This window comes from Lepus europaeus, chromosome 2 (genome assembly GCF_033115175.1).
Source record: "Lepus europaeus isolate LE1 chromosome 2, mLepTim1.pri, whole genome shotgun sequence".
NCBI classification, from domain to species: Eukaryota; Metazoa; Chordata; class Mammalia; order Lagomorpha; family Leporidae; genus Lepus; species Lepus europaeus.
In genome coordinates this window covers 5,254,027-5,280,847 of record NC_084828.1, presented here as the reverse complement: position 1 = coordinate 5,280,847, position 26,821 = coordinate 5,254,027, and the positions used below count along the sequence as shown (strand labels likewise).

Sequence of the window (26,821 nt, the reverse complement as noted above, 5' to 3'; positions counted from 1 at the left end):
ACACCAGTGCAACACAAGGATGGGCAGAAACCAGGGAGAGAGAGGGAAATGAGACGGTCTGAAGGCAGACTGGTTAGAAGGCAGGGCTCCACACTACTTTGGTTTCCCCCAAATGAAAACCGCTCTTCAGGCAGATGGGACCAAAGAGATATTCAAACCATATATCCAGGAACTCAATAGTCTTTCTTTAAGGAAGGTTTGAACATGCACTCTTATTTCTTAATGGAATAAAATCATCTCTGATATCAGGAAATGAAAAGTAGCTCACAGAACGTTTTTTCCCCTCCTAATTTGCCATCCTGGATAAAGCGATAACATTACCTATTTTTTTTTTTTCTGAGAAGATGAATGTTTAAAATCTGCCACAGGCTTTGGAAGTGAAAAATACAGTTTCCGATCTTATACATGAGTAGTTTCTAATTAAATTATTAGCCATGAGCATATCAGCGGTGAGCACATTTAAACTGTGCGCTTTGGCACCTGCCCTGTGGGCCGCAGAGTGTCCCAAGTCCCTACAATAATGTGCACGTGGTAACAGCGGACTTTGTGCACCCTTCAGTGCTAAGCCAAGTGTTTGCTATGGGGCCACGTCCCTTATTTAGTAAGAAGAAAGAACTAGACCACATTAAGGGGAAAAATCAAGGGCAGGGCCCTGCTGCTCTGTCTGTGGGTGATGCTTTGTGACGGGGATACCTTTGGATGAAGTCACTCATAACTGGGGCTAAAAGTGAGAGAGAGCAGCCCAGGAGATGCACCAGATCTTGAGAGGAGAGCTGGCTCCCCAGGAGCTGCCCAGGCTGTGGGACAGAGCCCCAGGCTCCGTACCCAACACCAGAAGGGCTCCCAACTGCAGACTCCCCACCTCTGGGACAGGGTCCAGGTTGGAAATGCTGGAAGGTGCCTGGCCCTGGCTGAGCATGGCTTGGTATAGACACAGCCTGGGACAGGAGATGCGGGGGGAGTTTGCCCCACGTGCCAGAGCTCGGGGCCATCCAGGACCCTTGGGAAGATGACTACATGAGGCTCGAAGGCTACCTCTCCCTATGGGCTCCCGTTGGTGGTCTCTGAGGGTTCTGAATGATGCCCAGGGCTGTTCCTGGGCGTAGCTATGAACTGCACACCAGGAAGTCTCTGCTGGAGCTTAACAAAGAGGATCCCTGGTGTGGATGAGGATTCCCCCGGCCTGGCTAAGGGCGCTGAAGCCTTTGGGCGATGGCTCCGTTACACACCTCCTGGGTGAACTCATTCGACCCCGCGGCCCAGCTGGACTGAAGGCTCTGGTGGGGGCCAGAGCAGAGCTCCGAACACCCTGGGGGAATGGCTGCCATCTCTGTCAAGCGATTTTAGCACCCGATTCTGGCCCTGCTGTCCTGTGGGTGAAGTCACAGCATCGCTGTGGCAATCAGCGCCGGGATGCTGCTACTGAGGACCCCATTAAGGTCCCCATAGCTGGCACTGAGCGACACTCGTTCGGCTTCCCTGGGCCGAGCCTTTGTTCAGATATCAATAAGTGGCCTTTGATGCTTGCAAAAAAGAGTAAGAATTTATATCATTTAGGTCAACTAAATGTCAAGAGACGCCTCGCCTAGTTCTGCGGCTGCACGGGGAAGCTGTGTGCGTGTGAGGGCACCGGCACACGTGCCGGCTGATTGCATCGCCTCATCCCACTCCTGCAGGGCCCCTGCTTCTGCTCAGAGACTCACATAGCTCCGTTCCCATGGAAAACTGTCTGTGCACCTGCCATTCAAGGCTTAATGAGAGCAAACAGGAAAAGTAGCTCGGGGGGTTGGGATGGGGTGGGAGACAGCAAGAGCAACGCTGGCTCCCAGGCATTGCCAAGACACAGAGGCATGGGGGAGAGTCCTTTGGCCCCAAGAGAAGTCACTCCCACAGCAAGACATTGTCTCAGGGGGTTCCCTTGGTCCTCAGTTTCTCAGTTCTGAACACACAGCCGAGGGCCATCTGGGCACAGGGAACTCGGGAGCTCTCGGAGAGCCGACGGAGGGGGCCCCAAGCCCAAGCAGCTTTGTGGGCGGTGGCCAAGTATGACAAGCAGGAACGCATGAACTGGGGAGGGGACGAGTGGGAGGGCTGAGGGCCCACAGCTTACTGCCGTCGTAGTTGAGCGTGGCGAAGTTGGCCTGCTTCTCGGCACAGCCGGCGCTGTTGCACACGCGCATTTGCAGCTCGTACCAGGTGGCTTCCTGCAGGTCATACAAGATGTAGGACTTGGAGAGCGAGGTGCGCTGGGCTGTGGTCCACGCCGTGGTCCCGAAGGGCCTGTACTCCAGCGTGAAGGAGGTGATGGGGCAGCCACCGTCGTTCCAGCCGATGAGGTTCAGCCTCACGCGAGTGGTGTTGATGCTGGCGAAGAGCTCCTGCTCCTTTGAGAACTGGGGCTCTGCGGAGAGTGCACATGGAGCATGCGTGAGAGCTGTGGACACATCCAGCTGTCCACACTCCCCCCCACCCCCCCGCTCCGGGCGCTGTCTCCACCTAGCCCAGGGGACCGGCCCGTGCTGGGGTCACAGACCACTCACAGCCTGTTCACTAGGAATAGAGATTGGGTGGGTAGACTGTCTCAACCTCTACGAGGGTTCTCCGACAGACAATGCTGTTGCCTTTATGGGCTCCCTTCAGTGGTGCACCTGCTGCCTTGTGTTGGGTTAGGCCATTCTCACCCCTGCATGGGCGGCCCTGACTTAAGACAAGACAGGCTAGCACTGGGGAAGGATCTCTCACTATCCAAACTCTTGGTCCTGGACCTCAGGGACCTCGCGGGTATATTTCTGCATTAATCAATTTCTGTAACTTGAACCCTTGTGCCTTGCTATCCATGCAAGCACCAGACTCAAACACCCTTGCTGTCCCATCTGTTGATCTCCTGGTCGTGAGTCTGCCACATCTGGAAGAGTCAGGTGGGAGGGATCCTACAGGGACTAACGTCCCCTCCTGTAGCGCCCTCACATGGAGCCGCACCCTCCCTCTTCCTGCGTCCACGGGCTGTGAAGTTCTCCCTGAATGTCATTCCCCTGGGGTCCATCCTCTCTAGGATCAACACCTAAGGTTAAAAGACCCCATTCTCATTGATGCACTTGGCCCCAGCATCTTCTCACCTGAGACAGTGGAACTATGAGGTGATGCGGAATTCACCAACAGATGAGAGCACTAATGAGAGACGACTAACGAGAGGGGGACCCCCAAAGTGGGAGAGAGGGCAAAGGTCATGTTCCAGGGGTGCAAAATGTTGGCATTGTGTGTCGCCACTGATGCTTTGCTGTTCTTGCTCTTTTTTATTTATTTGAGCAGAGAGAGAGAGAGAGAAAGAGAAAGAGAGAGAGAGAGAGAGAGCTCCTATGGCTGATTCACTCCCCAGATGCCCACAGTGGGCTGGGCGGAGCTGAAGCCAGGATCTGGGAACTCAGTCCAGGTCACCTGCGTGGGTGGCAGGGACCCAACTACAAGAGTCATCTCACCCGCTGCCACCCGGGTCTGTGCATCCGCAGGAAGCCAGAGTCAGCAACCAGGACCAGGAATCAAATCCAGGCACGCTGACGTGGGACGTGGGCATCCTAACCTCCAGGCTGAGTGTCTGCCCCACTCTTGGTTTTCAAAGGACACTTTCTTTTTACTTGAAAATGAAATAATAAAAGAAGAAGAGAACCCAACGACTCTGTGAGGACTGGCCACCTCTCTCACCATGCTGTCACACTGCCAAACTCAAAGGAGACAAGATACAAATACATGAACTAGCACAGAATGATGAGACGGCAATGGTTTGGAGCTGGCTTGTCACCCAGAGCTCTTGTGCTGGGGCTTGGTCCCCTGGTCGTAACGAGGGTGTTGGGATGGTTCAAAGGCGGGGCCTAGGGGCAGGTGGCTGGGTCACAGAGGTTCCACTCTCACTGGTCATCAATGCTCATCTCTTGGGATCGGATGCGGTCTCGAGGGACAGGATCCATTACTACAAGAGTAATGATGTGAAGCCACCCACAGGCCTGGTCCCTGGTGCACAAGCTGTCCCCGGGCTCACCACGCCACTTCCTTGTGATGAGGCTGCAACACTTGGCCCTCACCAGATGTGGCTGCGTGAATGTGGCCTTCCAGCCCCGTAACTAGGAGCCAGAGGAATTTTTCCTTTAAGAAATTGCCCTGCCCTCCGTGTTTTGTTAAAACGAGGAGACAAAGGCACACGCACCTTTCCCCAGCGTCTTCGCTTCTATGATCTCACTGATGCGCCCTGGGCCCACTCCGTTCTGGGCGGTGAGCGTGAACTTGTACCAGGTCCCGCATTTCAGGTTTTCCAAGCGGTAGGAGCGCTCGCTGGGGCTGATGGGAAAACTGCCCCACTGCTCACTGTTGTCCTCGGAGTACTGCAGAATGTACCCTTCGGGAAACAGACAGAGGTACTGAGCGTTAAGTGCTGTTCCTGCCGACAGCCGCACTGGGCAGGGGGAACAGAATTCCAGCTTCCTGGAAGAGAGTATCTTAAGTGCTTCTGCTTCTGCAGAATTTCACCCAGGCTGGGAGAGGCGCCATGACAGCCCCACCTGACATCGCTGTCCACTAGTGCTGCTGATCACGTGGAATTAAAGCCGCTTCTCTGCCCATCCCCTTGGAAAAGTTGTTTTGGTCAGTGGGGGAATGAACGCCGAGCCGCTCAGTACCCGCCCAGGGCAGGCTGACGCCGTTCGGTTCAGAGGAACAGCACTCTGGGTAAAGCCGTGTCCGCGGCTGGCAAAGGTCTCCCCACCCCGCCAACCCGGGGGCCCATCTGCTGATGCGTGGGAGTCAGCACGGGGGTCCCACGGCCACCCCCACACTCCACTGGCAACCTGACTTCTTGGTTTGAGCAATCATCTCACAGTCATTTCTGCACCTTCCCTGCGTGCCCACGACCACTAACGGCTGTGTAAGCTTTTGGAGTCCTCGCACTGAGCTGTCCCCGCCCTGCTGTGTGGGCAGAGCGCCAGGGTCCTGAGAGGTTGGGGGACGCATCCCAGGTCCCGTGGGGAAGACTCCAGCCCCGCGGCTGTCTGAGCCCCTGTGCTCACAGAAGCATTCCTGCTCACACCCCCTCCATCTCTGCTACACGCCACAGCACGTGTGTCCTGCACTCAGTCCCTGTCTCCCGCACATGCTCACAGTTCTGCAGCCCAGGGCTCGCCTGCTTGGTACCTGGCGCCGGACGCCCACGGCCCCTGGCCAGGATCTTCTGTCCCATTCTGTAGAGCCGCCCTGTACAGGGCAGCACCCCTCCATGCAAACCAGCGGTGTGGCATGTTTTCCAAAGCCCACAGAGACCTTGCATTCTGAGTCGGGATCTCCCGTGGTCCTGTGGTCGGGATCTCCCCCACTTTTCATCCTTCTCTCCTCTCTGGCCTTCTGTAGCCAGCCATCTCTGGTTCCTTTTCTGCACTTCCTCAACACGTGATGGGGACACTGGGCCCCCTGCTCCTGCCACCACCTCCCCTCCCCCAGCCATGGTGCTCACACCTGCAGGGACCATGTTTTCCTCCTAACATCCACCACGGGCGCCATCACTAAAGAAGCTCCCCCCCCCCCCAGGACTTGGGGGTGGGCCCACGTGGCTCCCTGTCCTTGCCATCACCCTCAGTGACACCAGCCTCCGCCAGCCTGGCCACACCTGACTTACAATGCCTCCCTGGGCCAACGGCCCCAGCCACCACCGCAGTCCAGGGACTCCCCACTTACCCTTGTCTAAAATTGGCTTCGTCTCTGAGACCACCCTTCTGACCCCTCATCTTCCTCCCCCACTCCCTCATCCTTACAGAGGCCAAATTTTGTTTCACTGGCACCTGGAGCCCATAGTCCCCCAAGCCCTTCCTTTGTGGGGAACCCCATTTTTATTTCCTATAAGAATGTTCCCAGGGGCCAGTGCTATGGCACAGTTAATCCATAGTCTGCAACACCAGATCCTATATGGGTGCTGGTTCAAATCCTGGCTGCTCCACTTCTAATCCAGCTCCCTGCTAATATACCTGGGAGAGCAGTGGAAGATGGCCCAAGTCCTTGGGCCCCTACACCCATGTGGGAGACCTGGAAGAAGCTCCTGGCTCCTGGCTTCAGTCTGGCCCAGCTCTGCCATTGCAGCCATTTGGGGAGTGAATCAGCAGATGGAAGACCCCCCCCCCCCCACTCCCCATGTATCTCTTTCTCTCTCTGAAACTCGCCTTTCTTTTTTTTGAAGATTTATCCATTTATTTGAAAGTCAGAGTTACACACAGAGAGAAGGAGAGGCAGAGAGAGAGAGAGAGAGAAAGAGAGAGAGTGAGTGAGTGAGAGAGAGAGAGAGGTCTTCCACCTGATGGTTCACTCCCCAATTGGCCTCAAAGGCTGAAGCTGCACCAATCTGAAGCCAGGAGCCAGGAGCTTCCTCTGGGTCTCCCACATCGGTGCAGGGGCCAAAGGACTTGGGCCATCTTCCACTGCTTTCCCAGGTCATAGCAGAGAGCTGGATTGGAAGTGGAGCAGCTGGGACTAGAACTGGCACCCATATGGGATGCCAGCATTGCACACAGTGGCTTTACCCACTACGCCACAGCACCAGCCCCAACTCTGCCTTTCAAATAAATAAATCTTAAAAAAAAGGTGGCCCTCTCATTAACCGAGAGCCCTTGTTGGACCACGTGAAGAAGGAGCCCCGTTCCCTTCCTTCCTCCACCTTCCCGCTGAGTGTGGCTCGTGGGTGGCTGACCTCGGTGATCTGTGCTCCGTCCCTTCCTGCCGTCCAGCACCACTTCCGGAAGCGCTCAGGGCCACAGCACTTTGCACTCCCGCCATGTGGCCACATGGCCACGTGCTCCCGTGCTCCCTGCAGCTGTGTTCTCCCGTGGCACTTGCTGCAGCCCATGGCAGCTGCTGCAGGTCACCCTCGCCGCTCAGACCCAGGAACACACCTTCACCCCTAACCATCCGGCTGCTGAGAATGCAACCCCACCTTCCCTTCCCAGCAAACCAGACGGCAGGACCCTCCCTCGGCCCTGGGGCGTGCGGACGAGGCTTTAGCCATGGGCTCTTGCAGGGAAAGAGAGAGAAGCCCTGATGTGTGGCGCTTGCCATTTCTGAGGTGGGAGACCATTCCGGGTGTGGCTGCAGAGGTGGAGGGAAAGCTGGGACGAGAGGGGATGACCTGCTCTCGCCGGCCTCTCCCTGCAGGGGCTGTGCGCCTCCGGCTGTGCCCTCCTCTCCTTCTCCAGGGAGGAAGTGTGGCCTCTGCCCTGGGAGCCTGAGCCCTGTCCTCTCTCTGGGGACCTCTTCAGAGACCCAGCTCCTCATTCCTGGGCAGCCCCCCTCTCTCCTGTGGGTGGGCCCCCAGCTGCTCAGACCTGTACGTGCAGGTGCACCTTTGCCGTGACGACAGCGTCATCTCACGGTGTTAACTTCATTGCCTGGCACACATGGATGCGTGCAGGGAGCTGGTTTCCCACCTGCACTCTAGGCCTCTGAGCAACTTTGCAAGTCACGATAGTGGCTGAGTTTTCCTGCACGGATGACCAAGAAATGTGACCAAATGGAGGAGAAGCGGCCATCGGAATCCTTTTTCCTTTCATTGTTGCCGTCATCAACATTTCACTCACAGTGGATGCACCAGAAACATCTAGTGAGTGAGCTTTCCCGGGTGGGGGACTTGACAAGTGTTTGGTTCTTTGCCTCTGGGATGGAGGATTTCATGGCATGGGGCATCTTGGTAGGGGGAGGGGGGCCCGACACGTAAGAGCCAGCTGATGGAAATGTGTCCGTTTCTGGCCTGGGGACAACCTGTGTCTCTTTACCTCTGATAGAGCTGCCCCCATTGTCTCCGGGAAGCCAGGACAGGGTGATGGAGGAAGACGTGGTTTTGGAAACGGTGAGCCGCGGCTGATCTGGCGGAACTAGGGAGGAAACAGATTTTGGAAAACAAGAATGAGTTTTTCACGTCTGTAGTCTCCGGGAACAGTCATTTACCAGATCGCTCTTAACAGCCATTTATTAAAGAAGTGTTTCAGGTTGCCAAATTAGGCAATTCCTGTCTGTCAAAATGTCTGTGTCGCTGAGCTAGAACAGGCTGAACCTGTCACGGAAGGAGAACGCCGCATCTCCACGTGGAGTTAGAGCCGCTCGCTTCCCCGCAGCGTTCGCGCGATTCCGAGTCGTTCTAGCTAACTGAAGTCTTCCGTAAACTTCCTGATGACAAGCGCGTTATTTTACTCTGAATTTCAGGCGTGGAACTCAAGTGAGAAGATGAATGGTCTCCATGTAGCTGTTCTGTTCTCAGGGCTGGGGAGGGGAGGAGGGGCAGCGGCTGCAAACGTCTCCACGTCTAATCATTCCAAGGGATGCAACACACACACACACACATTCTCACAGCTACTCACACAGCTACTCACACACTTACACATCCACTCATACCCCCACACATACACACTCACATGTACTCACACATGCACACACGTGTACACATACCTAATTACACACTCACATGCATTCACACACCCACTCACACACACTCACAGGTACTCACACACCCACTCATACCCTCACACACACACATGTACTCACACTCATACACCTTCTCAATATCCACTCATATGTACTCACACATGTGCACATACCTACTTACACACTCACATGTGCTCATACACACTCACACACCCACTCAAACCCTCACACACACAATCACATGTACTCACACATGCACACACATGTGCACATACCTACTTACATACTCACATGTACTCATACACTCTCTCACACCCACTCATACCCTCACATACACATATACTCACACATAAACACACGTACAGATAGTCACACACCCACTCTCTCCCTCACACACACACCCACTCATACCCTCACACACACACACACTCACATGTACTCGCACACACATACACACTCACACACATACAGACTCATAGGCACTCACACACACCCACCTACTCACACACCCACTCATACCCTCACAATACACACTCACATGCACTCACACACATACACCTTCACACATACACACTCACACATGTGCACATACCTACTTACACACTCACATGTACTCACATACTCATATACCCACTCATACCCTCCCCACACACACTCACATGTGCTCACACATAAATACACAAACCCACACACTCTCACATATACTCAGATACATGCACACACGCACACACACACTCACATGTACTCACACACTTGTACTCTCGTGCACACACACACTCACACACAATCACATGTACTCAAACACTTACATGTACTCTCGTACACACACACACTCACACACACACTCACATGTACTCACACACTTACATGTACTCTCATGCACACACACACTCACACACAGCTGTGAAGTCAAAGGTGGCAGCTCGTGAACTCAGCGTGCACAGGTTTGCAGAACACCTGCTCCTATCAGGGGCCTCGGCGTCGTTCTGGGCTGACTCTGAGCACTCAGAGGGGAATTTCAGGACGTGTCCAAGTGGAAGTGTCACATAAAATGCCCAAGTCCCTTCTATGGATCCAAGGCCTGGAACGTGGACCCATCTCTTCAGAGCTGTAAGGTGGACTCCATCTTCCACAACGCCTCGGAATTCTCCTGACTCCAATTACCTTGAAACTCAAGATCAATGTTGCAGTATTTTACAAAATATAGTTCTTCCTCGGCTCTCCCATCCCTGGGGACTAGAATGATTCTATTTTTATTTGCTGTAATCTATTAATGTGACAACACCTAAATCCAAAGATGGGTACACTTGGATTTTTCTAGTAAGAAAACATCAAGGGGCATCCAAATGTGAATCCAAGCAATAGCTGTTGGGATTTTGTACCCACATTTAACATGACAATCTTCTTAAACCGCTGTGTCTAGTTGGCGGAAATCATGAATAGTTAAACACTTTGTATTAAATACACAGTTAAATATATCAATAGCCTTAGAGTTTCACTGTATTTTTTCTATACATTGCATAGAAAACTTGATTTAATTAGCAGATGCAAAAAAAAAAAAAAAAAAAAAAAGAAAAACCCACAATTTAGACCTATTTTTCATTGGTGTTTTCTGGGTTGCATTTATACATACGCAGGCTAAACAGTGCAACCAGTGCAGTTAGTGGGAGAGATTACAAAGCGTTTGTGTGGAGAGGCACGCATAGAGCAGAATGAGGCCAGGTATCATACACACCCAAAAGCGTATCGCGTCCCAGCATTAGCCTGCCGTTCTGAGTGCTTGTTACTGTCTTTGCCTCGTGCAATTCTACTTTTCAAAATGAACACGGCGTTTGTGTCTTATATATAAAACATAGCAATGAGCCCCTCACAAAGGCAGGTTTTACAACCTGCTCCAGCGTGCGCATGCCTGGGGGTGCGAGAGGAGAGCCATACCCTGCACTTGCCGAGGGGGGGGTGAGAGGAGAGCCGTACCCTGCACTTGCCGGGGGGGGGGGTGCCAGAGGAGAGCCGTACCCTGCACTTGCCGGGGGGGGGGAGCCCGTACCCTGCGCTTGCCGGGGGGGGGGGAGGGCGGAGAGGAGAGCTGTACCCTGCACTTGCTGGGGGGGGGGGAGAGGAGAGCTGTACCCTGCACTTGCCGGGGGGGGGGGGGGGCTGTACCCTGCACTTGCCCGGGGAGGGGAGAGGAGAGCCGTACCCTGCACTTGCTGGGGGGGGGAGAGGAGAGCCATACCCTGCACTTGGAGGGGGGGGGAGCCGTACCCTGCACTTGCCGAGGGGGGGGAGCTGTACCCTGCACTTGCCGGGGGGGGGGAGAGGAGAGCCGTACCCTGCACTTGCCGGGGGGGGGGGGAAGCTGTACCCTGCACTTGCGGGGGGGGGAGAGGAGAGCCATACCCTGCACTTGCCGGGGGGGGGTGCCAGAGGAGAGCCGTACCCTGCACTTGCCGGGGGGGGGGGAGGGCGGAGAGGAGAGCTGTACCCTGCACTTGCCGGGGGGGGGGACCGTACCCTGCACTTGCCGGGGGGGGCGAGCTGTACCCTGCACTTGCCGGGGGGGGGGGGCGTACCCTGCACTTGCCGGGGGTGGGGGGGGAGCTGTACCCTGCACTTGCCGGGGGGGGGGGAGAGGAGAGCCGTACCCTGCACTTGCAGGTTGAGGATGATCTCGTCCGAGCCCCAGTTGTTGTTGGCGACGCAGCTGTAGTAGCCGGAGTCCTCGGCCTTCACCGTGCGGATGATGAAGCTGCCGTTGCTGAACAGGCCCCGGCGCCCGTCAATCGTCACCAGGCTGGGCGTCCCGTTACTGCCTCACAGGAAGAAGGATGCACAGATTAGACAAACCACAACCCCCGCCGGCCGACCTGAGCCGCCACGTGCACGCTGCATGCGAGGACACCACGCGTCGCGGCCGAGTCTGGCTTTGTAAAAAGTGTGATGTCGAAGGCGGGCTCTGGATCCTGCCCCCGACGCCTGCTGGGGCTGTCCCGGCCCTGATGGCCTCTTTCCTGTGCCAGGAGGCACTGGTGACCTGCTGTGTGGCCACTCTGGGAATTCCTTCTGAGTACAGAAAGGGGAGTCTGGCCCAAGCATCCTGGGGAAGAAGAACCGTGGGATCTCCCGTAGACTTAGAAGTCTCAGTTCCTAATGATGCTGACATAACAATGTGGTATCTCAAGACAGTGATGAGCTGAGTGTGGTAACAGCAGCTTCCCAGGCCGGTGTTGTGGTGCACTGAGTTAAGCTGCTGCCTGCCACGCCAGGATCCTGCGCAGGCGCCAGTTTGAGTCCTGACTGCTCTGCTTCTGAACCAGCTCCCTGCTAGTGCACCTGGGAAAGCAGCAGAGGATGGTCCTGGTGCTTGGGCCCCTGCACCCACATGGGAGACCTGGAGGAAGATCCTGGCCCTCAGCTTCAGCCTGGCCCGGCCCTAGTCATTGAAGCCATTTAGGGAGCAAACCAGGGGGTGGAAACTGTCTCTCCCTCTCTCTTTCTTTCTCTCTCTCCCCCTCTTCCTCTCCCCCTCTCCCTCTCTCCCCGTCTTCCTCTATCTCTCCCCCTCCCCCTCCCTCTCTCCCCCTCTCCCCTCCTCCTTTTCCTCTATCTCTCCCCCTCCCTCTCTCCCCCCTCCCCTCTCCCTCTTCCCCCTTCTCCCCCCTCCTATCCCCCTCCCTCTTTCCACCTCTCCCCCCTCCCTCTCTCCCTCTCTCCCCCTCTTCCTCTCTCCCTCTCTCTCTCTTTCTCTCTCTCTCTCCCCCCCTTCCTCTCCTCCTCTCTCTCTCTCTCCCCCTCTTCCTCTCTCTCTCTCCCCTTCTCCCTCTCTCCCCCTCTCCCCCTCCCCCTCTCCCTCTCTCCCCCTCTTCCTCTCTCTCTCCTGCTCTCTCTGTAACTGTGGTTTTCAAATAAATAAACAAACCTTTAAAAAACAACAACAACAAAAGCCAGTTTCCTGGGCACCATGAGCGTGGCAGGTGGCAGCCATGCAGCCCTCTGGGGTCGCTCCTTGACCAGGTAGACAGTTTTGACTCGGGAGCTCACACATCTCGTCTGGATTCATGGACTTTAAATGCAGTGAGAAAGTGGCCGCTGGACCGATCCTGTTCTTTCAATAGCTTCTATCTTTTAAGTGCTTTTGTTTGAAAACGGGCCCTCTTCCTAATCCATTACAGCAAACCTCTGGGCTGGTAAGTGGATTCTCAACCTTTCACTATTATCCCAATTTCTTCCTCTGAATAGAGAGAAGGCTTTCAAAAGTTTTGTGGACAGAATCCATTACACTTGCTTTCTCTCTGCTGTCTTATCTATTATTGTACTAATTACTATGGAGTAGGCAAAAGCAGCTTTTATATTAGCAAAGTCCTAATGCCTTCTGTTTCTTAAAGTTATTGCTCTGGATCTTGGAGTTAGGTTTTTCTGGCCCATTATCTCTGAAGGGGAAGGGACAGGTGCCGTGTCCCACAATAGCTTTGTGGCACTGACACTTTGTGTGATAAGGGACAGCAAGCTCCCCCACGATCACTGGGCTGTTAGACAGTTTGGCTGCAAGAATTTGCTTATGAATGTAAAGGCTCTGAGTTTATAGGAGACTGACACAAAATATCAGAGCCTGGAGGCACTCGAGAAAGCTGAGGTTCCTCCCGCCATCAGGTGAGCTTTCGCTAACACGGGCGGCTTAATCCATTAGGGCATCTCTAGCTTCCACGGAGCCCGGCGGGCGTGGCTAAAGGCGCACAGTGGGTAACTGGTTACCTGTCTTTCATCCATTTCACTGCAGGGGAAGGGTCGCCGACAGCTTTGCAAGGCAGGACGATGTCCTTCATCCACGGAGTGGTCACTGTCCCGCTGAAGGTGAGGATGCGCGCAGGAGCTGGGGACCAGACAGGGACAGCAGAGGCCCAGTTAGTCCCTGAATCTGTCTGCACAGAGGCCAGGATGACCTCCGCACAAGAACAGCACCGCATGCTGAGAGGCCAACAACACGCCGGCCATCAAGACTCTCCCCGGGCATCCGGCTGAAATGGGCTTTCATTGCCGGATCGTACAGGTGCTGCAACACCTGTGTACGCTGGCAATCCCCAGTGCAGCATTGTTGCTTTTCTTCTACTGACTCAACATGTGTGGAGCCCAAATGAAGTACCCGGGGCTTCATAAGCCATGAGCTCCAAGCTGTGTCTTCTAGGAGACCAATTATTTTTCAAAGAACTTTATGAAACAGTTTATCTCAACAATGAAACAGCATGTTAAAATATGCTTTTAATATCTGAGAAAGTAGATGAGGCAAAGCAGAAAGAAATACGGGAAGCAGAAGGTGGTCCTTCCTGGCTTCTCCGACCAGCGTGATCTTCAGCACACACACGGGGAACAGGAACCTGTTCAGAGCGGCGGCCGTGGAAGAGGCATCGGCTCGGGCTAGTGATGCAGATGTCCATGTCGGAGCTTGAGCCAGGGCAGCTGGCACTCAGGCAGCCCCAGGAGATGGAGACAAAAATGCTCAGGTGCACCTGCCTCAAAAGGGGCCTCCTTGAAGACCCTAACAGTGACAGGTCCCTGGTGCCGTCTCCTTGAGCGAGTCCCAAACACTGGCAGAGACAGTGAGATGCACGTCTTCCAGAAGGAAATCATATGCCCAACTCTTGCCATACTTTGGCCACTGCTTTCTGTAGGTGAGCGGGGTCCAGAGGCTGCTTCTTTCTGTTGTTGTAGCTAACATACTCCAGGCACCACCATGGGAGCTGGGGGCACAGCGATGGGAGACACAGGAGTTCCCTGTAGGAGCTCAGCCAGGCTAGATGCACACACACCCATCTGATTTTGAACCCTTAAAAATGGGGCCACTGTTGGGACCCCTGTGCCATTTGTGCTTGAGGGTTTGCACTGGCAAAGAGGAGAGGGAGCAGGCTCCCTGGGAAGGCTCTGAAATCCCAGGGAAGGCAAAGCTCTCAGAGCCAGCTCATTGTGAAGCCACCCTGGTACAGAAGGTGGTTGCTAAGATCTACCAAGCCAGCTCCTATTTCTGAGCACCGTGGGTAAGAGCACAGACACAGAGGAAGAGAGGAAATGCTAGAGAGTTTGGAGGCTGGGCCTCGTCTTTGTGCAGGAGATATTACAGCAGCAGCAGCTGGGGTGCTGGGAGTGGCCTGTCCTGACTGGGGCGGGGTTTGTCTGGCACTGTCGCCTGTGATTTTGCATCATGACAAAAGGACCCCGGTGACGGCAGGTGCCGTCAGCTCTCCAGCAGTGGCAGTGCACGGCCTTTTCCCATTTTCGCCTGATGGGAAGTGTGCTCAGCGGTGAGATGGGTTGATTAGGGGACGGCAGCTGGAGTCAGGGTCTTCCGGGAGCTTTAATAGCCTCCCGCTCTGAGACGTATCTTAACAGAACGCTCCGGGCTTGTGTGCGTGCGTTGTCTGTGATGCATTCTAAGGTTTTCTCTTGGTCTTCTGGTCCGGTCCGGTCTATCTGACCACCTTTCGCTCTATTCCATTCCAGTTCTGTAACCTGCTGGTTAAATTAACTCCAGGTCTCAGGAACCGATTCCTGTCAGCAGCTCCAACCACGATCACTACAGTCACCTCACTGTCAAGCCCGACACACCTTATTCCTGGAGATAAACGCCCATCGGAGGCAGTCAGAATTTAAAGCATCCTCATCCGAAATTCTACCAGTGAGCAGCACAGCACACGGGACCCATGGTCCTCAACCCAGAACAGGTGAGAGAATCCCCTGGCATCTTTGTTAAGGGGCAGAGTCCACCCTGGCCTCATTGACTCGCTAGATCTACGATGGTCTTGGGGAGTCCCCGACTACCCAGCATCCCAGGTGACTCTGGTGAGAAACACAAGATCTCCTGCAACCTGGACGTCCATCCAATGCCAGGACTGGCCTCAGCCAGGGGGCCCAGCTCTCTGGCTCCTGTCAGCGCTCCCCCTCCCACCTCCCTGCTGTGGCCTCTTCCCGGCAGGGTGGGGGTGTGTGTGGGGTGGGCTCCTGCAGGCTGTTGCTATGGCTCCATCCTGCTACTCCGCCCATCAGAGTAGCATCCTCTTCTGTCTGGAATTTGGCCCCTGCTACCTGTCCACAGACAGCTGCAGCCACGCCTTGGCCCACCCCACACTACAAAGCACCCTGCCCCAGCCCCCTCAGCTTAGGCACCCACCCCCACTGCGAGGTGGGACCATTTGGTCTTCAACGTCTGCTAGTGCCTGTGGGGGATGGCTGCCACCCTGGACGCTGCTCCACCCAGAGCAACCCCAACTCCAGACGAAGCTCCTTGGGCACGAGACTAAGGAGCTAAACAGCTCCGGAGGAACCCCTGCCACTGAGCCTTTGGGGGCCGCTGTGCCCATCTATCTGCTCGTGGCCTCCACTGTGCCGCCAGCACTCCCTGCAGGCTTCCATCCTACAGCGATGCCCTCCCACCTCCCCGCAGCAAGGATTCCTGTCCCTCCTCCTCTTAACATGGGTCCTTCACTCCACCATCCCCGATGCCTCTGAGCTGGCAGAGCGAGCAAAGCCACTGCCTGCGCACCCTGCCTCTCCTGCCCCCAGACCCTCGGAGCTCGCGTTCCCTCCTCCAAGCATCGGTCCTGGGGTCGCCGGCTTTTGTTATCAACCCCTTCCCCTCCACTGGCGTCTCCGTGACAAACTTGCCTTGAGAGCAGACGTAAGGACACCAGTTGTTGTAACAGCCCCCTGCCTCCAGCGTCCCTCCTCTGTGCCTCCCTGACAGCCCGCGGCGTGTGTTTCAAGGATGTTCTGCGGGGCCCACCTGCTTCTTCACCTCCAGCTTCCTCCCTCACCTGCCGTGGGCCTCCCCACCCCACCGGAGCTGCTGTCAGGAAGTCCAGTGAGGGGCTGCGTGGGGCGAATCCAAGGGCATTTCCACACTTGCCTCCCTCGTCCTTCCAGCAGCAACTGCCCCGGCTGACCCCGCCCCCAACTCACCTGTTCTGAGCCCCTCACAGGGTCCCCCAGGGTCCCCTCTCTGCTGTGCCTCTATAGAACTCATCCTGGTCCTCACTCCCCTGGCTCCCTCTGGCTCCCAAATGCTCTCGGGCACATCCTCAGGTCAGGCATGGCCAGACGCTGGCCGCCCCACACCACTGCCTCCGGCCAGACGGATCTTGAAAGCCGGGACATGCCCCTGTCTGGTCTCCTTCGAGAGGAAGGCTCAGCTCCCATGGCTGACACTGAACCTGTCCAGGGGCCACTGCTCCTGCCGCCTGCTGCAGGGCCTACTTCCTCCTCAGTTGGGGTTCCCTGCAGGTGCACTGCCTTCCGCTGGAACCTGGAGGTCCCTCTTGTTATCTGCCCTCTCCAGTGAGCACGCGTAGTGGTACATGCACAGCTCACCTTAGGCCCCATCGCATTGCCATTGCCTTTGCTGGTCCGAGCTGCCCCAGACGACTGCTCAGCCCCTCAGTGGCCTCCTACAGTCCCTACCCTCACTTCTCTGGGGCCTGTTCAGGAAAGCGAGACCAGAGGGATCATAAAGAACACATGCACCAGGAACGGTAGCCAAGGCCCCAGGTCAGAGGCAAATGACCAGGGAACAAGGGGTGAGGTCTATGACAACTCTCTGAGCTGTCTTCACAAACCTAAAATCATCCCAAGATATACGGCTTATCACACGCAAGCCAGATCAGGTGCCTCCCCCTCTGCTTAAGACCCTCCAGTGTCTCCCCATTTCACTTTGGCTAAGATATGAAACCTCTGGCAGGTGTTGGAGGCCCGTCACGGTGAGGCACCTGCTCTGGGATGCTGTCCCTGCCCTGGCCCCACCAGGGCCCAGCATCCCGGGCTCCCCCGGCTAAATTCTGTCCCGGCTACCGGCCCTGGCTTTGCTTCCTTCCTTCTGCCACACCGTCTGTTTCACACGGACTCATCCACGTGTGGCCATGCCCATCCACCTGTGACCGCTCAGTGAGGTCCTCTCGTGATGCTTCTGAGTTCAGCGTGCTCTTGGGCACGTGGATAGGTGATGCGGTTTAATGCCTGCCTTGCCAGCAAACCGGAGCTGCATGAGGGCAGGCTGCAGACATGTCTGGTTAGATCATCCTTAGAAGAGACTGCTCCGTGCTGAACAAACCCCTCGACTCAGCCTGACTTCACGTCCCAGGTCTGTGTGCATCGGTAGGGCCAGGTCTTCGTTCCGTGTGATGCCTTGTGGCTAGAGATCATGCAGGTACTTCCAAGTCTGCCCATGGACGCTTGGAAGCTTCCTTTACAACCGCCCGGCTCTTCGTCACAGCTATGGGGCAGGAAATGAGGGATCTGGGGCTTGCAGCTCACAAGCTGGGAGAGGCCTGGATCCCTGAATTACATGTGGAATGGGCCGCCTTACCACAAACACCTGTGTCAGGCTGTGCCCTCTGTGAAGCCACAAGGACACAGGAGATGTTTGCTTCAGCAGCCAGGGTTCCTGACTACACATCCTATATTCCTAGCTTGATGCCTGGATGAAGCAGAACTTCACAATCTCACGGAAAACATGCATTGTGAAAAGAACTATGCATGGATTCTAAATAGCTTGGCACCAGGAACAGTTACGTTTTGATTCCGCCTTCCCAGGATGTTCGCAAGTGCCTTGGCACAACAGGCACTCAGACCGATTTGCAAAATGACCAACGCCATCTAGTCTACCCAGAGAAGGCCCGCCCCAGTGGAAGGGGCCCGTTTTCCAGTGGCGTCCCCTTTGAGTGCGTCACATCCCACCGTAGTAGCCAGGCCGTGTCTGGCTATGTCTGGAGATGGAGCTTCGACAGCACAGGGTGGGAAGAGGCAAGGCTGTCGTTAACCCCACATCTTTGGCTGCGATTTCTTTTATCCCACAGTGCAGTCCTAATTTCCAACAATTTCCTGATGATTGTCATTTTCTCAATGTTAGCGGGGGGTTGAATATCAGACCCGAAGGGTACAACAGAAAGATCTCCACCAACTGATTTTCCCTCCCAACAACTCACTTGTTTACTCTCTCTATTGGCGTTTGAGTTCTTTTCCCTTCCTGTTTTATTCTGTCTATGTTTCCCAGCTATGACATTACCAAGCATGTTATCAAGAACTCCTGGAGGTGAAATTGGAATCTCAGGATGTTTATTCTTCTCTTTCGGCTCCTGGAGGCCATATTAGCAATAAATTGCCAGTCCTCCGTACTACAGAGTCAGACGGCGTCTCCTGCTGGCCTGGACCTGTGATGTTCAGAAATGGACTCACCCCGAGAACTAATTTAGGGGCCGAGGACCCTGGCTGGAGGTAATTACCAGCAGCGGAATCAGAATACCTCATGCCGATCTGTGATTTTTTTTTTTTTTAAGGACCAGTCTACCGTCTCACTGTGAAGCCATCACGTTCACTTTTAGGACCGATTTTCCTTCGGGGACTCCAATCTGCCATTGCTACTTAAGGGAGTTGTTTATAGCACTCTATCAATGGATGAGTAGCTGACAACTTTCTTACATTTGTAAGGGTCCCAATGGCACAGACCACAACACAGACACTTCTCTTTAAGGAGCAGCGCCCCCGACTTTGATGGAAGCCGGCCTCCCGTAGGGAAATGCAGGTAGTGATTTTCACCCACACAGGGAGGTCCATTCCCTAATTTCCCCCATGACACTCTGTGTTGCGGTCCCTCATCCCTAGTCCCATTGTCACCTCTAGGGGAGTGCTTTTCTAGTTGGGACTGACGCCCAGGGCCGGCTAACGGCTACCCCACTTCTTGGACAGAAACGCGACATTTTGGTTTCCTTGATTTTTAGGGCATTGCAAGTTTGGTCACAGAGAGAACAGGGCCTGAAAAATGCTTGCGTGGCAATGCAACACCAGGTTCTCTCCACCGAGGCGCACCTTTGGCTAACGGCTCTACCGTGATGATTTCGCTGCTGTTGCCTCTTCCGGCCGACGTCACGGCCACCACCCAGACGCTGTACTGACGGTTCCGACTCAGGTTGGGAATTCTGTAGGAAAATGAGTCAGGAGAGGCTTCAAACTCGCTGATCACCTGTGAGAAGAGACACAAATGTTCCCACATTCAAAGGAGCAAGCGCACACCTGGACTTCCTAAAGGAACAGGCATTAACACGTTAGCTGCCACAGCGATGAAAGCCGCCGCAGCCCTCCTCTGCAGTATGCAACACGCTTCCTGAGTCTGGGTGACCCGTGGTCCCCTCTCTTCTCCACAACAGCCCTGATAGCTGTCAGCCAGTGACGCGACCTTTCATTCACGCATCACGGCATTTCTGTCTGCAGCCAGGATGGAGAAAGGAATTGGACTGAGCCTCCCACCTGCACTAACCCAAGAAGGCACAAAACACAGAGAGCGATGGTTCCAGAGCATTCCACACTGGGCAACAAGTGGTCTCACCTCCGGAAGACGGGAAACAAAGCAGGTAAGCCCTGCACCTGCAGAGCTTTTACATGTTTCAGAGAGCTTCCAGCTCACGGCACAGGGAAAGGAAACCAGCAGGAGTCCAGTGGCCTCCTTGAGATGTCAGGGAGGCACTGGGGGACTGGAAGCAGCCAGAGTTGGCAGGGAAGGCTATGGGGAGTGCAAGAGCTGTACAGAGGAAGAGGGAGAGGGAAAGAGAGAGGGAGAGGGAGAGGGTGGGGGAGGGGGAGGGGGAGAGGGAGAGAGGGAGAGAGAGAGGGAGAGCGAGAGGGAGAGCGAGAGGGAGAGGGAGAGGGAGAGAGTGGGGGGGAGAGAGGGAGAGGATGGGGGAAGAGGGAGAGGGAGAGAGGGAGATAGAGCGGGAGAGAGGGAGATGGAGAGGGAGAGAGGGAGATGGAGAGGGAGAGAGGGACGGGGGGAGGGAGGGAACTGTGGAGAACTAATAGGAGTCCTCTCTGGGCACTGAGCTGAGCAGACCTGGGCACTCACAGCTCCTGGCACTCACAGTGCCTGCCCCACTGTCGGGATTCCGAGAGTGCCCGGGACAGCACGTGCAGGTCGTGTCTCAAAGGTGGGGAATAATGAGCCCTGGATGGAGTACCACTTTAGTCCCGCCTTAAAAAAATCTTAAAGCAAGATTCAGAAAGATCAAACAATAGCCGAGACTTAACTTCATCCCAGAAGAAAGACTAAGAATATCTGTAAAAGGTAACGTTGACCAAGTTTTACACCCAATAAAATTTTTCCAGGTGTGAATAACCCAAACATCCGTCGACTGCTGAATGGATCGACATGATGTGTTGTGCCCAGACCAGGGAGTATCATCCAGGCACAGAAGGGATGCATGCACGCCGCAGCTTGGATTTATATGATTTATATGAAAAGCACTATGTTAAGAGAAAGAAGCCAACTTGAAGGAGCACAGATTTATGCTTTGCTGGACATGACACGTCCAGAGTAGGCAAATCAATAAAGAAAGAAGAGAGTGGATGACTGGCTGGGAGGGGCAGGAGGGGAAGCAGAGTTTGGGGTGACTAGTAGTGGCTGTGGGTGATGAAAATGGTTTCCAACTGGAGAGGTAAGAGCTGCACAACACTGTGTCCACACTAAAATCCACTGCACTTCAAACGTGTGAATTTCATGGTGTGTGGATTATATCTCCATAAAGCCGTCTTGACAGTCTGAATGCTGAAAATGTTGGGAAAAGAACTCATTTAAATGAAGTAGTTCTATTGATCAAAATTGACCCATAATTGACATAGATATTAGATTTATGTAAACAAAGGAAATAAACATTGTTATAATTATATGAAAGCTGTAGTATACTGGTATATATTAAAAATCTTAAGTAGATGTATGGATGATATGAAAAGACCCAAGTCAAACTCAGGGTGCACTCTAATGTGTGTGATTAGAAAAAGCTACATTAACAACTGATCAGACATTGTAGAAAAAGGATCAATGAACTTGACACATTGACAGATGAAAACAGAATTTTTTTAGAAAAAGAGAATTTCAAACAACTTAACACACGTATTGTTGGAGACACTAAAAGAGAGGAGGGAGGCAGGACAGTAAAAAACTATTTGAAGAAATTGTGGTGGTAAAAAAAAAATCCAGATTTCATGAAAACTCTTAATGCATAGAGACAAGAATCTCAACAAAAATATTAAGAAAATTACAGGAAGGCACATCATAACCAGGCTGCTCAACTCTGAAAGCAGATGGAGAAAGACACGCCTTGCATGAGGGAACAAAGATAAGGCCAACAGCAGGGTTCATGCCAAAGACCCCCAAGTGGGAGTCCAGGGGCCATCTTGAAAATCTAACCTCGGACTCAGCATTCAACATGCACATTTCAAAATGAAAGTGAAATAAAACCTTTTTCAGATTTATAAAAAGCTAAAATAATTGATGAGCAGCATATTCACACTACCAGAATTGTCAAAGGGATTCCTTTAGGAAGAAAGGAAATTATTCCAGACAGAAATACACAAAGAAATGGAAAGAACTAAAATGATCAGGACACAGATAAACGTGCAGGATTTCTCTTATCATTTAAGTCTCATTGAAAGATAAGTGACCCCAAAATAACAATGTAGTGTGCATTTATTAACATTTATAAAGTTAAAATACATGACACCAAGAGCACAAATGGAAGAAAAAACTGGAGTGTATTTGTCTAAGGTTCCTATACCATTTGTGAAGTGTATATTATCACCAAACAGTAGAGCATTCAAAATTAGACTATAAACTATGAATCCTAAAGAAACCATGGGCGTCGGTTCAAGTCCTGACTGCTCTACTTCCCATCCAGCTTCCTGCTAATGCACCTAGGAAAGCAGTGGAGTGCGTCCCAAGGGGGAGACAAGGATGGAGTTCCCAGCTCCCAGCTCCTGGCTTCGGCTTGGCCCAGCCTCCACTGTTGTAGCCATTTGGGGACTGAATCAGCAAATGGAGGATCTCTCCCTCCCTCCCTCCCTCCCTCCCTCTCTCTCTATAACTATTCCTTTCAAACAAATACAGCTAAAAAAAAAAAAAAAGTGAGGAACACATGTAGACCAAGACAGGTCACAATTCTTTAATAAACCTGTGGAATACATGGAGCTGGTCAGAATGCCAGATGGGCAGGGCAGAGCAATGGCACAAGCCCAGGTTCTGGCCCCAAGTCCAGGGCTCTTCCTCACAGAATTCTATGCTTTTATAAAAAAAAACCACGTCTTCATTTTTATATTTATTTGAAAGGCAGAGTGACAGAAAGAGTTCTTCTCACTCCCCAGTTGCCTGTAACACCCAGGGCTGGAACGAGCTGGAGCCAGGAGCACAGAACTCAATCCCTGTCTTCCACATGGGTGCCAGAGCCCCAGATCTACCTTAACTGTCAAAAATATTCTGTGCTCATTTGATAAGAAGTTAGCTCAGAGAATTGGCACTGTCAATAGTATCCAAAGATTAAAGGAGCACTACAGAACCCTTAACCAAACCCTAACACCAACCTCAACCTCAACCCCAACCCTAACCCTGACCCTGACCCTGACCCTAACCCTGACCCTAACCCTAACACCAACCTCAACCTCACTGCAACCCTAACCCTAACCCTGACCCTGACCCTAACCCCGACCCCGACCAACCTCAACCTCAACCCCAACCCTAACCCTAACCCTGACCCTGACCCTGACCCTAACCCTAACACCAACCTCAACCTCAACCCCAACCCTAACCCTAACCCTAACCCTGACCCTGACCCTAACCCTAACCCTAACCCTAACACCAACCCTAACCCTAATCCTAACCCTAACCCTAACCCTAACCCTAACCCTGACCCTACCCCAACCCTAACCCTAAATATTCCACGCTCATTTGATAAGAAGTTAGGTCAGAGGATTGGCACTGTCAACAGTGTCCGATGATTTAAGGGATACCACAGAACCCTCGTACACCTGTGCATTGCCCGTCAATGCACACCTGCATGTGTGGGTGTGTGCATTTGGTGCCACGTGTCCCTTCCCCCACAGCACTCCCGTCCTGTCTGCACAGAATTATGGGAAAAACAGTCCTTCCAGAAGATCAGCGGGGATTTGGCTGGATTCCTGGCACACCGAGGAAGCAATCCCGAGATTGTATGCACTTGTGTTTTGCAGTGTTCCCTTTGCAAATCATAACAATGGCTCTTAGTGGACATGAAGCACCAACAAAGTATTGAAATGTGCTTATAAATGCAGATTTTTTTTTTCTGTATAGAGTACTCAGTGTTTAGTTAAAGTCCAGTACATATCCTGTGAGGTATAACTGGTCGATGATCACATCCAAAGTCTGTGTTTTAATTTAATTATTGTCTGCAGCATGAGTGCTACATCAACAATAAAGCATGATTTTTTCATTTCAGCATTTATACACATGATTAACAGAGAGGGCCCGGCACTGTGGTGTAGTGGGTAAAGCTGCCGCCTGCAGTGCCGGCATCCCATGTGGGTGCCGGTTCGAGTCTCAGCTGCTGCACTTCTGATCCAGCTCTCTGCTGTGGCCTGGGAAAGCAGTAGAAGATGGCCCAAGTCCTTTGGCCCCTGTACCCGCGTGGGAGATCTGGAAGAAGCTCCGGGCTCCTGGCTTCGGATCGGCGCAGCTCTGCCTATTGCAGCCAATTGGGGAATGAACCAGTGGATGGAAGACCTCTCTCTTTTTCTCTCTCTCTCCCTCTCTCGCTCCCTCTCCCTCTCCCTCTCCCTCTCCTCCTCTCTCTGGGTAACTCTGAATTTCAAATAAATAAACAAATTTAAAAAAAAGATTAACAGAGAACGACAGTAAAAACTGTTTAGGAAAACTTCCTCCAGCTGAAATAGTAGTTTATCATAGACCGGGAACTGGGATGGCCAGAAAGGCTAAGCCACTTGATAGTCCCTATGGTTATCCGGGAAGCCCCACCCTGTCACCCCACCCTCTGACACCAGCATCTATTCCTCCGATGACTGTCACAGGAGGCAGCACACTCCCCGTCTCAGGAGAGGGTCAGGAAGAACGCTATAAAGATTGGAGAGCTGATCCATTTACTTGTAGTAGCTGTAACTGGGTATGAAACGTGGCTTGTCTTCTCCTCTTGGACTTCGATCAATGGCCTTAAAGGTGAGGGTACTTCCAAAGATGTCACTCTCTTCTTTCCTAACAAGAGAAGAGAGGCTACCTATGTGGGCTCTGTTGGTTCTGATGTTTTACCAACCATCGGCGCTGGGGCTCCCAAAGGCACTGGGACAGAGGGAGGACTAGTCTCTTGAGAGATGTCTGTGTGTCTTTCCTTGGGGCTATGACCGCCAAGGAACCGACGTGGAGAGCTGAGGTACATGAAGCTTGTCAAGAAAGGGCCCCCAGGTGGGGGCAGGCTGACTGTAGAGGCGGGGGAGCCTGGATCGCTGCTGGGAAGAGGCTGGGACTTGGCCACTCCTGGGGTGGGCAGGGGTAGGGACCGTAGAAGAGGGAGTAAGACTGGCTCTCTGGAGAGCGATGTTCCCAGGCATCACAGGTGCACAGGAGGGGTGCACTGAAGTGATCTGACGTCGATTCCAAACAGAAGCTCTGAGCGATGGATGGCGCATAACTCAACCACTACCAGCCCGAGCTACGTGGGACCAACTAATCAGAGGTAGAGAGGCAAAGGTATTTGATGAAATCCTTCTCCTTAGTGTATATTCAGAAATGCTTGGTGGGAGAAAGAGGGATGGTGAATATTGCTTCCTTGTGAAACGTTTTGCTCAATATTTGCATATAAGTGATAATAGCAGAGGCTATGTTTACATCTCATTAATTAGACACCAGGTTTCAAACACAGCACCCTGACAGCACGTGAGCCGACTCGCCGCTTCCCTGTGTACATTTCATTAGGCAGCACACTCTTCCAACTGCGGGCGATGTTCAATGAGAAGAGCTCGCTCTTATTTCTGGATTTCTCCTGATACTTTAGCTGGGTCGCTACATCAAAGACTGGGGAGCATTTAACAAGGATGGAGAGGAATAAAATGCAGCCTCATTATCAAGGGCAGCAAGATGAAACACAGAAACACCAAGAAAGACAAATGCACAGAGCAAGGTCTTGGGGATTAACGAACCAAAAATGGCCGAAGCGGAAATCTGGGATGACACCAGAAAGGTGCTTTGTGCAGATTTAAATATTTAAGTATCTGGAGATTTAATTTTCACCTGGCAGATTTTTTAAAAACTTCTAGTCAGACATAGCTTTTTAAAAAAGACTTATTTTTTTTCTATTTTTTAAAAACCTTATTTGAAAGGCAGAGATACAAACAGAGACAGAGACAGACAGAGACAGAGGTCTTCCACCTGCTGGTTTACTCCCCAAATGGCCTCAACAGCTAGGGCTGGGCCAGGCTGAAGCCAGGAGCCTGGAGCTTCTTCTGGGTCTCGCACGTGGGTGCGGGAGCCCAACTGCTTGGGCCATCTTCCGCAGCTTTCCCAGGTGCATTAGCAGGGAGCTGAATCGGAACTGGAGCAGCTGGGTCTGAAACCAGCACCCATGTGAGAGACTGGCATTGCAGGCAGAGGCTTAACCTGCCATGCTGCTGTGGGGGTGGGAGTGGGGGTTCCCCATTTGGTAGATTTCTAACTCTTATCTCATTTTCTTTGGAGTTAAGACAGGGGTTACCAGCCACTCTGGATTTCTTAATGTCTAAGTGTGAACTGGTCTTCGAATAGGCTTCCAGGATTGGCCTAAGCATTTGTTTTAAGGGAAGACCGCAGACTATTCCATCACCCATGGAAATCCACAAGGGGTCAACGTTGCACATCCTGGGGGTCAGACATGTGGCTTCAGTGGGTTTGTTTCTTGATGAGATTCAGCCCTGTGACTCATTGTTAACTCTGTTCTGGGCCCGGCACTGTTGGGAGTAAACAGGACTTTTGTGAACCGGGGTTACTCTGCACCTGTCACCAGTTCCTGTTAGCCACCTGCGATAACCCTCTTCTCTCTCCTTGACTCTCAAATCCAGCAGGTGTTACCCATCCATCTCTTCTGCATGAAATGAGCCCTACCAGGCAGCCATGTGGCTTCTTTCCTGGGCCACCTGAGATGGTGGCATGATGAGAGCCAGGGCCCCTCTTAGCTGATGTCATGTCACAAGGGCCTTCGGAGCAGTCCTGGGGGAAGACTTGGGATTTGAAACACAGCGTGAGCCATGGCTGACATCTCTGGACCAACGCTGTGCTCATCGTCTTTACTGTGGGAGGCAGAGAGGGGGGCACGGAAACCCTGCTGCGTGGGGGTGTGAGTGCCGTGATACCAGGGTCAGCCCCGTGAACCTGCAGGACCACCGTCCTCTTCCGTGGCTATGGTAGGAAAATCTGGGCCAAAGCGCTCAGCACCAAGCCTCGTAACACAGAAGCTCATGAATAATCACTCAACTGAGATTCACAGTCATCGGGGCCGGCGCTGTGGCATAGCTGGTTAAGTGTCTGCTTGTGACTTCAGCATCCCATATGGACACTGGTTCG

At 53.2% G+C, this 26,821-nt stretch overlaps 1 protein-coding gene across 1 annotated transcript in view; it reads right to left on the bottom strand.

Annotated features, from left to right (window-relative positions):
* Positions 1 to 26,821, bottom strand: part of DSCAM (DS cell adhesion molecule) — a 707,908-nt gene that overhangs the window by 50,388 nt on the left and 630,699 nt on the right. The window contains exons 22-27 of the mRNA XM_062174789.1: positions 19,288 to 19,441; positions 13,195 to 13,312; positions 11,088 to 11,251; positions 7,797 to 7,895; positions 4,199 to 4,387; positions 2,111 to 2,401 (exon numbers count right to left, since the gene is read on the bottom strand). Coding sequence (XP_062030773.1) covers positions 2,111 to 2,401; positions 4,199 to 4,387; positions 7,797 to 7,895; positions 11,088 to 11,251; positions 13,195 to 13,312; positions 19,288 to 19,441 — 1,015 coding nt within the window. The remainder of the gene's footprint in view (positions 1 to 2,110; positions 2,402 to 4,198; positions 4,388 to 7,796; positions 7,896 to 11,087; positions 11,252 to 13,194; positions 13,313 to 19,287; positions 19,442 to 26,821) is intronic.